The 11,779-nt window shown below is 42.2% G+C and overlaps 1 protein-coding gene across 1 annotated transcript; it reads left to right on the top strand.

The window, feature by feature from the left end:
- Positions 1 to 3,859: 3,859 nt before the first annotated feature.
- On the top strand, positions 3,860 to 10,662 carry LOC124040956 (G-protein coupled receptor 55). The gene is made up of 3 exons (XM_046358086.1): positions 3,860 to 3,907; positions 5,372 to 6,104; positions 9,241 to 10,662. The coding sequence occupies exons 2-3, from the start codon at positions 5,379 to 5,381 to the stop codon at positions 9,454 to 9,456; spliced, it is 942 nt and encodes a 313-aa protein (XP_046214042.1). The 5' UTR covers positions 3,860 to 3,907; positions 5,372 to 5,378; the 3' UTR covers positions 9,457 to 10,662.
- Positions 10,663 to 11,779: the final 1,117 nt, after the last annotated feature.

Genomic DNA, 11,779 nt, shown 5'->3' on the forward strand with positions numbered 1-11,779 from the left:
TCATCCCGTGCCCACACCCAAAATTCTGAAAAGTGAAAGCAGTCCTGAGGAGGATCGCCCTGGTGTAGTTGCAGGTTTTATACAGTACCCAAGACCAGTCTGTGTTAATTTGACGATGGAAAAAGAGCTACTGCATAAATACTGCAATGTGGGTTTGGTTTAACTGAGCCCTAATGCTTTTGTGAAACAAATATTCTTTCATGTAATAATATCACTGGTTTGAACGGTCTGGTTAAAAAAATAAAAGATTAAACAAATCCCTTTGTACAGCCAAATAGTAGTTATTAGTTCGTCTTGACATTGACTTCAAATGTATATGGGTACAGTATTTTTTATATGTAAGGTCGGGAATAGAAAATGAAAGTACAAACCGGTAGTTTCATTACACCAAATTAAACTGATATATCTGATATTGGACTGATGCAATACACACTGAAGAGTGGGAATGAGTCATTCACATGTGCTCAATGCTGGATATGCTAGCTAGACAATATACCGTAGGTGTTCAGTTTGTCTCTCAGCGAAACGGGAACAACGAGTCATTGCAACACACAATTCAAGTACTGTGAATCCCATCATGGTTCTAGATTAGAACTAGAGCTGGTTCTGTGGGTTCTGGTTTGAACCAGACCCCTGTCATCCGGGTTGTGTTCAACAGGCAAAACAACATTGCATTAGGCGGGGCTGTAAGATCATATCTATTTAGCAGATTCTGACTGGCAATCAGTTTGAGGACTATGGCCATTCATTCTGTACTCAATACCAGTGTGACTGTTAATGTATTCTACACTTTTTCTGCTACTGTATGGTTCATTTCCTAGTCGTTTTCTCTCTTCCCCCATGTCAGGTTGTTACCACTGCTGCTCTACATACTGTATGGTTGGAAACCTAACCTAATATTTTCAACTTATAATACTGTAATAATAACCAGCAATATACACAGTTAAAGGTCATCAGTGGGCCTCCCGGGTGGCGCAGTGGTTAATGGCTGCAGTGCCAGTTGTGCCACCAGAGTTGCGCCCAGGCTCTGTTGTAACCAGCCGCGACCGGGAGGTCTGTGGGGCGACGCACAATTGGCCTAGCGTCGTCCGGGTTAGGGAGGGTTTGGCCGGTAGGGAAATCCTTGTCTCATCGCGCACCAGCGACTCCTGTGGCGGGCCGGGCATGGTGCGCGCTAACCAAGGTTGCCAGGTGGACGGTGTTTCCTCCGACACATTGGTGCGGCTGGCTTCCGCACCAATGTGCTTGAATCTAGGCCTTTGTTAAGAAGAAGTGCGGCGTGGTTGGGTTGTGTATCGGAGGACGCATGACTTTCAAACTTCGTCTTTTGCGAGCCCGTACTGGAGTTGTAGCAATGAGACAAGATAGTAGCTACTAAAACAATTGGATACCACGAAAAAATAAATAAAAGTAATCAGTGATTGGACCATCTCTAAGTAATCAGAGTATCAAAGTCAATGACACATTTTCTAAACACTGCTTTACCCATGTATGTTCTGGCTCTAGCCCAACCCATTGGTTTCTGAGACCAATCAGAACGGTTAAATGTGTTTGCTTTCTAGAAATCTATGGTTGGTTTGTGGCCTTTCTCGCTTTCCCCTTCTGTCTTTTTCATGGCTGTCACTCTCCTGCCAGATCATGATAGCACCAAACAAAGTCGTAACATATGGATCAACCTTCAGATGTGTTGGGATTAATGCAGAAGACACACTTCGCTTGAATGCATTTGTGCAACTGACTAGGTATCCCTTTTCTCTTTCATGACCCATAATCACTGTGAAAGACATCTAAACTGAAAGCAATCAAATGTGCCAGCTAGTTTGCCAGGGGTGGTTTGCGCACAGTTGCCAAGAGCCTTACTTACAGTCCATTGCACTCATTTGAAAAAAACTGGTACTTCCTATGTTTTTCTCTTTTTGACTGGTGACACATCCATTTCTAACTTGAAGGCTGACAGTGATTGTGCAGCTAGTAACTATTCTTGGCTTCAAAACATTCATTATCAGTTTTTCACATAGCCAGAACTACCCAGCATTAGCTAAAAGCTGACACAAGTAAACATTGAGTAAATTGTAAATGTAAAGCTAACTAACTACTAGACACGAGAAAGTGTATAGTTGCTCATCTTCGTTCTACATATAAAAGTTTATTTACATTCATACATTTTTTTACTCAAACTTTCTTTGTTGTTGCAAACAACAATTACTTTTCCCAGTGTTGTGTGTGTGATGTTGGTGGTGCTGCTGCACAGTGCTTTTTCTCTCGCTAACACACTACTTGTAACAACCAAGAGTGAGAAGGAACCAGTCATGGGGTGAGGGGAAGGGACTCACGTTCCAGCAGAAGAGGCCTTTTCAAAATAAAAGTCATTCAACACATCTGGTGACACATTTTTCTAAAAAGTCTTGCAATGTTTTATGTTATTTTTATTGGGGGGGACCATTTTACCTGCTTCTAACATAGGAGGGTGGTGGGGGCATGTCCCCACTGTCCCTCCTGGCTCCTACACCCTTGGTTACAGTAACCAGGATTAAAGCTGTAGAGTCACTTTTCTGGTTCATAGTTTGGGGGGGGGGTTGCAAGAGATGCATTGGCAAAGAGAGTCATTGGCACTTTCAAGAGATGCATTGGCAAAATAGAAAAACACAATTAGTTACTTACACACATCCCATAAAATAAATCAAATTACATTGAAAAATGAATACACGTAAAATGATTAAAAGGAAAACTAGTGACAGCTGTAAAGTGTATGTACATCAATGACATTGCAAGACGTTTGGACCTCTTGGTGAAAAGCGTACCTCACTGTTGAACTCATCTCAATTGTTCAAAGGGATGTGGCTGTCTAACCCCAATTATTTCTGGCTATGTTGCTGCTTTGCTGACAGACATTGGGCTCTATTCAATCAGAACCGCTTTAGTCGGCATAGGTATGGCGTGTTTTGGTGGTGTCGGAACTGCATTTGAGCTGTCAAATCCACAAGTGGCTCCTGGCATTATACCCAAAGTGGACATTCCCACTGGTTGCACGGAGTCGCATTAAGAGAAATCCCATGCAACCTTGTTTACAAGTTAGAACAGTGGAATTTGAGATGTAATCTACACCCCGATTAGGCTGATAGAAATCCTCATTATTTAGTTGAATGATTTAGAATTTGAGCTGCATTATTTCTATATAGGGTTAGTATCATTTTCTCGTTCTGACCTAAATATGAGTGGGATGGGTGTGGCTTCGTGACAATGTTCAAGAGAGTAGCTGCTCGTGGCCTCCCGAGTGGCGCAGCGGTCTAAGGCTCTGCATCACAGTGCTAGAGGCGTCACTACAGACCCGGGTTTAATCCCAGGCTGTGTCACAGCCGTCGTGACTGGGAGATGAGGTGGCACACAATTGGGCCAGCGATGTCCGGGTTAGGGGAGGGTTTGGCTGGCCAGGATGTCCTCTCCTTGTAGCGGGACGGGTGCATGCCCGCTGACTTCGGTTGCCAGTTGTACGGTGTTTCCTCTGACACATTGGTGCGGCTGAACATTGTGTCAAGAAGCAGTGCAGCTGCTCACTAATTTGACAGCTCTAATGCGGTTGACGATTGATCTGATTGAATCTAGGCCTTTGACTTTTTAAATCTGTATATCATATGTTATATGTGATAGAAGAATGACACTATGTTCTCAAACAATTGTGATTGTTCTGATTTGTGTTTGTATCTCTAAGTTATGTCCCAGACATAACCTCTTGTCTGCAGCTGTAATCTGGTGTGGAGAGCACCAATTCAGACTATTGGAGTTCTCTCACATAGGAAGTGGTCATGAAAAAAAACAAAGGTACTGAAAGCAGAAGTGTTAAACTAATTTGTCTGGCACAGATAGACAGATTGACAGACAGACACACCAGCAGACTGGCATCTATAAGGTAAGGTTTCACTTACTGTATATACTGTATGGTGGTGGGAAAAGTACCCAATTTTCATACTTCAGTAAAAGTAAACATACCTTCATAGAAAATGACTCAAGTAAAAGTCTAATAATATGCTAAATATGTGTATGCAACCAATAACATTTTATTTGATTTGCTATAGCGTGTGTGTTTGTGTGTTGCTTTCGGAATAGCATTTACTCTTATTCACGGCAGATTCAAATTAAAAGTTAGTCGCCCAGTAAAATACTACTTGAGTAAAAGTATTTGGTGTTAAATATACAGGCGCCACCATTTTCTTGTTTTTATTTTATTTACAGATAGCCAGGGGCACACTCCAACACTCAGATATTATTTACAAACAAAGCATTTAAAGATTTAAAATGTAACAAGTACTTTTGGGTGTCAGGGAAAATGTATGTAGTAAAAAGTACATTATTTTCTTTAGAAATGTAGGAAAGTAAAAGTAGTCAAAAATATCAATAGTAAAGTACAGATACTCCCAAAACTACTTAAGTATTTTTATCTAATTACTTCACACCAATGATGGTGTTACATCATTACAACAGAAAACACACTCAGAGAAGAGTGATTATTCAAATCAAACCAATATAATAGGTTATCTACAACAACATAATAAACGTAATCCGAAGTCATCTTAAACTTAGAAAAATACTAACTAATAAAAAATGTATAGGTTGTTATTTTACCAGGTTACTTAATTTAGTTCTACAGTATTTGATGAGACCCAGACACAAAAATATTTTGGTTCGGGAATAGTATTAGGCCATACGGCATGCAGACTGGTAGTGAAGTGGTTAAAGTGATTCTCCGAAACTTTAGTAACATTTCAGCCAGTAGTTTTGAAAGTGGTGCTCACGAGCTAAAACGGGTCACCCAATTGTGTACTACATCATTCATTGCGCATGATATGTGTTGCGTCCCGCAAAAAAATACAACAAATATATCTATTTATTTGTGCAATTCGTACGATATGTTAGAAATCCAATTCGTACAATATATTACACATTTGTTGTGCTTAAGACCCCGGACTGCATCTTTAAGGGTTCTCACATTAAATCTGGCAGGCACTGCTTTCATATGTGAGGAGGGTATAGCTACTGTAGGCTACCCACACAACTGAGAAAAGAAAGGAGGTTTTGCATATTGGCACGTGTAAGTGTTTGTGTGTGCATGCGTGTGTTTGTGTGTGCATGTGGGTGTTTCAATCTCAGTGCCAGTAAAATGATACATGGGGTATATGGGGACAAGTAATTATCAAAGTAGTGGAACAATTATTGTGAGAAAAAAAGACAAATCAAAAAGGTAGATAGTATGGCCATCATTTTTATCCTACATTTTGTGAGACTCATTCATAATCAAAACACCATTCCTTTTAGAAAAGTAAATGACAAAGTCTATTTGAATTGGCTTACCCAACGTCTCCCATTTACTCCTCAGCGGCACCATGAAAACCAACTGCTCCTTCACCGAGGTAGACCGCCTCATGAAATCACTGGAACTTGCCATCTATGTGCCCATCTTCGTGTGCGGCCTTGTCCTCAACATCCTGGCCCTGGTTGTCTTCTGCTTCCTCCTCCGCAAGTGGACAGAGTCCACCATCTACATGACCAACCTGGCCCTCCTGGACCTCCTTCTCCTCCTCCTGCTCCCATTTAAGATGCACGCCACCATCCACCACTGGGAAGCCCACCACCGCTTCCTCTGCTCCTTCCTGGAGAGCCTGTACTTTGTGGGCATGTACGGCAGCATCTACACCATTGCTTGCATAGCCATGGACCGCTGGGTGGCCATACGCCACCCCTTCCGCGCCAAGCAGCTCCGCTCCCGCCGGGCCGCTCTGGGGATCTGCATCCTGGTCTGGGTGGTGGTGCTGGGAGGCACCTCACCCATCTACTCGTTCCGCATGGCGGGAAATGGGTCCTTCCACTGCTTCCACGGCTTCTCAGAGAAGGGCTGGCGCCCAGATGTGATCAGCTGCCTCTTGGGCTTTGGGTTTGTGGGGCCTACCCTGGTGCTGGTGGTGTGTTCGGCACAGAGCATCCGGACGCTGAGGCAGTCCGGCAAAGAGAGCCATAAGAACAGAGCCTGTGTGAGGATCATCTACAGCAGTCTCTGTGCCTTCCTGGTCCCCTTCACGCCTAGCCACCTGGGCATCCTGCTGCAGTTCCTGGTGAGTTAATTACTAACAGGCCCGGCTCCAGGATGACATGCCTGAGTGGGCATTTTAAATCTATGGGGGGGAACAACTAGTATTGCTTTATAGCCCTAATACCACAAGGTAGATTGGTCCTATGACTGTTCACATGTATCTGAAATGTAGCCGTACACATCAACAACCATCGCTTTATATAATAGCACAAGAAAGATATATGCCCCACTACAACATGTGTATCTGAAATGCAGCCAAGCTCCAGTAGGCCTAGACTACACATAACTTGCGCCTAAAAACACACACAGATCAGCTCAACAGGTTGAGCACCACCAACTTATCAAAGATTCTTACAGGCTTCATAACTTAAACTTCAATTATTACAACTATAGGCTACATTTCTGTCGAATTTGTGACAGTACGCTATGCAATGAGTGTAGCCAAGCCGCTACTTCTCTAGAGAGTTTCAGAAAAGCTAACTAAATAAAACAAAGTGCATATTCTATAGTCATAGCTGATGTGAAATGTCTTACATGACAGTAGCTCATTTGAATCTGCCGTGAATAAGAGTAAATGCCAATCCGAAAGCAACACACAAACACACACGCTATAGCAATTGAAATCAAATGTTATTGGTTGCATACACATATTTAGCCAATGTTATTGCGGTGGTATCGAAATGCTTGTGTCCCTAGCTCCAACAGTGCAGTATTATCTAACAATACACATTCATCTAAAAAGTAAAATAATGGAATTGAGAAATATTATCACTTAACAATTGAACATCCCTGGTCATCTCTACTGCCTCTGATCTGGCGGGCTCACTAAACACAAATGCTTTGTATGTAAATAATGTCTATCTGTACAAAAATAACACATTTAAAATTGTGCCATCTGGTTTTCTTAATATAAGGAATTTTTTATTATTTATACTTTTACTTTTGATACTTAAGCATATTTTAGCAATTACATTTACTTTTGATACTTATGTATATTTAAAACCAAATACTTTTAGACTTTTACTGAAGTAGTATTTTACTGGGTTACTTTTACTTGAGTCATTTTCTATTAAGGTATCTTTACTTTTACTGTAGTATAACAATTGGGTACTTTTTCCACCACTGATAAAGTGAACAGTGTTTCATGTCTATGTACATAGGGCAGCAGGTGCAGGGTTGAAAAAACGTGTGGTAGCCGGATTGCAACAGTGAGTAAGTTCAGGGCAGGGTACTGGCTAGAGGCCAGCTAGTGATGCCTATTTAAGTCTGATAGAAGCTCCATGCAAGACAAATTTTCTGATGTATTGCAATTTTTCACTGGTTCAGTCTGAAACTTTGCACATACACTGCTGCCATCTAGTGGCCAACATCTAAATTGCGCCTAAACTGCAAAATTATATTATGGCCTTTCTCTTGCATTTCAAGGATGAAAAAAAAATATATATATATATACGCATGTTTTTGGTTTGTAATATCTTTAACCAGATCTAATGTGTTATATTCTCCTACATTAATTTCACATTTCAAAGTGTTTCCTTTCAAATAGTATCAAGAATATGCATATCCTTGCTTCAGGTTCTGAGCTACAGGCAGTTAGTCATTTTAGGCGAAAATTGAAAAAAAGGGTTCGATCCTTAAGATTAAGTAAGAGAAGCCCCAGAAAGACTGGTAGCCCAAGATGCGCTCATAAAAACAGCACTCACTGTGAGCATTGATTCAGGACCATGGACAAAAGGCTACCGCCAGTCAGCGTGATGAAAGGATAAGGGCTGAGATTCTATCCATGAATTCGGATAGTCAAACTAGCACGCAGGCTAGGTAGTTTAGGTATCAGCAGCCAATCCATTATGGTCTGGAAACTATAGTGTGCGTTGATTGGTCAATAGCAACACGACGTTGTAGAGTATTTGCATGAAGTTCAGTTTTTCCCAAATTTGGTCCCACCCTGTTCACGTCCCTCACCCATGCTCACATCGCCCAATGGTCCCCTCGCCCACTTCGCTTCCTTCATTGAAAAAGCTTCCGTTGTTTCCTCACCCCCAACGTGATGTGTCGATCTCTTGTGTAACGTTAGATTCACTGCCAATTTCAACGTCACCTCAGAGCACAATCAATAGGCTACATTGGTCATTACCTGTATTCTTGTCATAAGAAGGAATTCCCCTCGACCATGCCCACAAATTGTGGAAAACAAACATTCTTTCCCATTGGCCCCATTGTCAAAGAGCTAACTTCGTTGTAACATGTATGTTATACAGAAATATCTAAAACGTCAGAAAAGCTGCTGTGTTGTTCAATGTACATGTGGCCAGGTCCAAATCCCAACCTACGGTTCACAAGGATCACATTTAGGCAAATAGAACCTGGGAGAAAAGCCCTGTGGCTTCAGGCTATTTGCAGCTATGTGTGTGGAATAGTATAGTCCGTTTGTAACTCCACTCACTACTTGTAGCTGTATAGTCCATTTGATTGTGTTGTTGGTCTTGGCTATCTTCATATTCCGGTCAGCAGCCAGCTAGCACTCACTCATGTGGCTGTTAGCACCGTCATGAAAAGGGGCATGAGGGAAGCCCTACAATTTTACATTTTTCTAAGTAATGATAACACGCGGGAGCAGGCAATGTTGAAAAGTAATCTTTAGACATGGTTATACCTGCCGAAAACAAGCAGAAAACACGAAGTTTGCATTTGAAAAAGCTGAAGTTTGAGTGGCCATGCCAGAACCTGGAGGTGAACCTGATCAAACATCTCTGAGGAGACCTGAAAATAGCTGTGCAGCGACGCTCCCCATCCAACCTGACAGAGCTTGAGAGGATCTGCACAGAAGAATGGGAGAAACCCCCCCAAATACAGGTGTGCCAAGCCTGTAGTGTCATACCCAAGAATACTTGAGGCTGTAATCACTGCCAAAGATGCTCCAACAAAGTACTGAGTAAAGGGTTTTTTCTAAACCTGTTTTTGCTTTGTCATTATGGGGTATTGTGTGTAGATTGATGAGGGGAAAAAAACAATGTAATCCCTTTTAGTATAAGGCACTGTAAAAACGTTCTTGCGGTTATCTTATGTGCATTAATATGTCTGGGACAACTTTTTTCCCCTGGCCATGTGACTTGACCAGGAAAAACTCTAAGCCTTACAGGAATACTATCTCCTCCTAGGTACGCCAAGACGTGATCCAGGACTGCATGGCCAAGACCAATATCAGCCTGTTCCTGCAGGTGGCCATGAGTCTGGCCAACATCACGTGTTGTCTGGATGCTCTGTGTTACTACTTCATCACCAGGGAAGTGAGGAGCTCCAAGCAGACCTTCACCTTCAGGAGGTCCAGGTCTAGCAGCCAGAGAAGAGCCACCACCAGCACCTCAGAGCTCTGACAAGACCCGTGGAGGGACAAACACTGAGCCGAACTGGTTTAAATTATGTTTCAACCAGTTTTGCCCACTGGGAAATTACTGTGTGTGTGAAATCTTACTCGCTGTGTGAAAAATTCTGCCACTGTTTGAGGACAAGGGACGTTGAGTAGGAAATAGGAGTATTTATTATTGAAAACCTATGCATTTCAGCCCAATTTTTCCTTTTGACCATCTGCAGACTTACCTCTGACAAGAGTTAACCCAAGGAGATCAGGTGTTTTAATATATTTAACTTTCACTATATTTCACTGCTTCGCTTAAGTAAAAAGTTGTAAACTTCTTTGACTACCACAAAATACTTTTAAAGAGCTGAAGCAATTCAAACAACATTTTCTTGGAAATGTTCCATTTGATTACAATTGTTTGTGCCTTGTGCAATGCCATCTATATGTGTACTGTATGTTCTGAGAAGGGACTCATGAGACTTTATCATCAGATGAGTGATGTGGGCTAAGACAGCACACCCCTAGTTTCAACTGACGGCATACGGAGAAAACCTCATTTGTCTGTGCGTAGGCTGAATGTCGCTGTGGTTACGATAAAACACATGTACACAAACTATGCCTTCAGAAAGTATTGCTCTCTCTGTACATCCAAGGGCCAGCCGTGCTGACCTGTTTTGAGCCAATTGCAATTGTGGCACCTGACCACACGACTGAACAGTAGTCCAGGTGTGACAAAACTAGTGCCTGTAGGACCTGCCTTGTTAATAGTGCTGTTAAGAATGTAGAAACTAGAGCCTGTAGGACCTGCCTTGTTGATAGTGCTGTTAAGAAAGGAAAACAGTGCTTTATTATGGACGGACTTCTCCCCAGCTTAGCTACTGTTGTATCAATATGTTTTGACCTTGACAGTTTACAATACAGGGTTACTCCAGGCAGTTGAGTCACCTCAACTTGTTCAATTTACACATTATTTATTACAAGATTTAGTTGAGGTTTATGGTTTAGTGAATGATTTGTCCCAAATAGTTTTTGAAATATTTAGGACAAACGTATTCTTGCCACCCATTCTGAAACTATCTGCAGCCATTTGTTAAGTGTTGCAGTCATTCCAGTTGCTGTATTAGCTGACGTGTTGAGTCATCCACATACAGTTGAAGTCAGAAGTTTACATACACAACCACTCCACAAATTTAGAAAAATGCTTATTGAAATTCTCAATTATGGTGGATTGATCAGTGGTGACAGTATTTCCTATCTTCAGTGCAGTGGGCAGTGGGCAGCTGGGAGGAGGTGTTCTTATTCTCCATGGACTTTACAGTGTCCCAGAACTTTTTTGAGTTAGGTGTTGCAGGAAGCAAATTTCTGCTTGAAAAAGCTAGCCTTGGCTTTTCTAACTACCTGTGTATAATGGTTTCTAGCTTCCCTGAACAGCTGCATATCACAGGGGCTGTTCGATGCTAATGCATAACGCCATAGGATGTTTTTGTGTTGGTTAAGGGCAGTCAGGTCTGGGGAGAACCAAGGGCTATATCTGTTCCTGGTTCTAAATTTATTGAATGGGGCATGTTTATTTAAGATGGTTAGGCAGGCATTTTTTTAAATATCCAGGCATCCTCTACTGACGGGATGAGATCAAAATCCTTCCAGGATACCCCGGCCAGGTCGATTAGAAAGGCCTGCTCGCTGAAGTGTTTCAGGGAGCGTTTGACAGTGATGAGTGGAGGTCGTTTGACCGCTGACCCATTACGGATGCAGGCAATGAGGCAGTGATTGCTGAGATCTTGGTTGAAGACAGCAAAGGTGTACTTAGAGGGCAAGTTGGTTAGGATGATATCTATGAGGGTGCCCGTGTTTAAGGCTTTGGGGAGGTACCTGGTAGGTTCATTGATAATTTGTGTGAGATTGAGGGCATCAAGTTTAGATTGTAGGATGGCTGGGGTGTTAAGTATGTTCCAGTTTAGGTCGCCTAGCAGCACGAGCTCTGAAGATAGATGGGGGGCAATCAGTTCACATATGGTGTCCAGAGCACAGCTGGGGGCAGAGGGTGGTCTATAGCAGGCGGCAACGGTGAGAGACTTGTTTTTAGAGAGGTGGATTTTTAAAAGTAGAAGTTCAAATTGTTTGGGTACAGACCTGGATAGTAGGACAGAACTCTGCAGGCTATCTTTGCAGTAGATTGCAACACCGCCCCCTTTGGCAGTTCTATCTTGTATGAAAATGTTGTAGTTTGGGATTAAAATTTCAGAATTTTTGGTGGTCTTCCTAAGCCAGGATGCAGACACTGCTAGAACATCCGGGTTGGCAGAGTGTGCTAAAGCAGTGAATAGAACAAACTTAGG

The sequence above is a fragment of the Oncorhynchus gorbuscha genome, linkage group LG08 (assembly GCF_021184085.1).
Source record: "Oncorhynchus gorbuscha isolate QuinsamMale2020 ecotype Even-year linkage group LG08, OgorEven_v1.0, whole genome shotgun sequence".
NCBI lineage: Eukaryota > Metazoa > Chordata > Actinopteri > Salmoniformes > Salmonidae > Oncorhynchus > Oncorhynchus gorbuscha.

Excerpts from the sequence above, each read along its gene's own strand:
- LOC124040956 (XM_046358086.1), top strand. The coding sequence starts at position 5,379 with ATGAAAACCAACTGCTCCTTCACCGAGGTAGACCGCCTCATGAAATCA. Across the intron at positions 6,105-9,240 it reads GCATCCTGCTGCAGTTCCTG|GTACGCCAAGACGTGATCCA; the intron begins GTGAGTTAATTA and ends ATCTCCTCCTAG.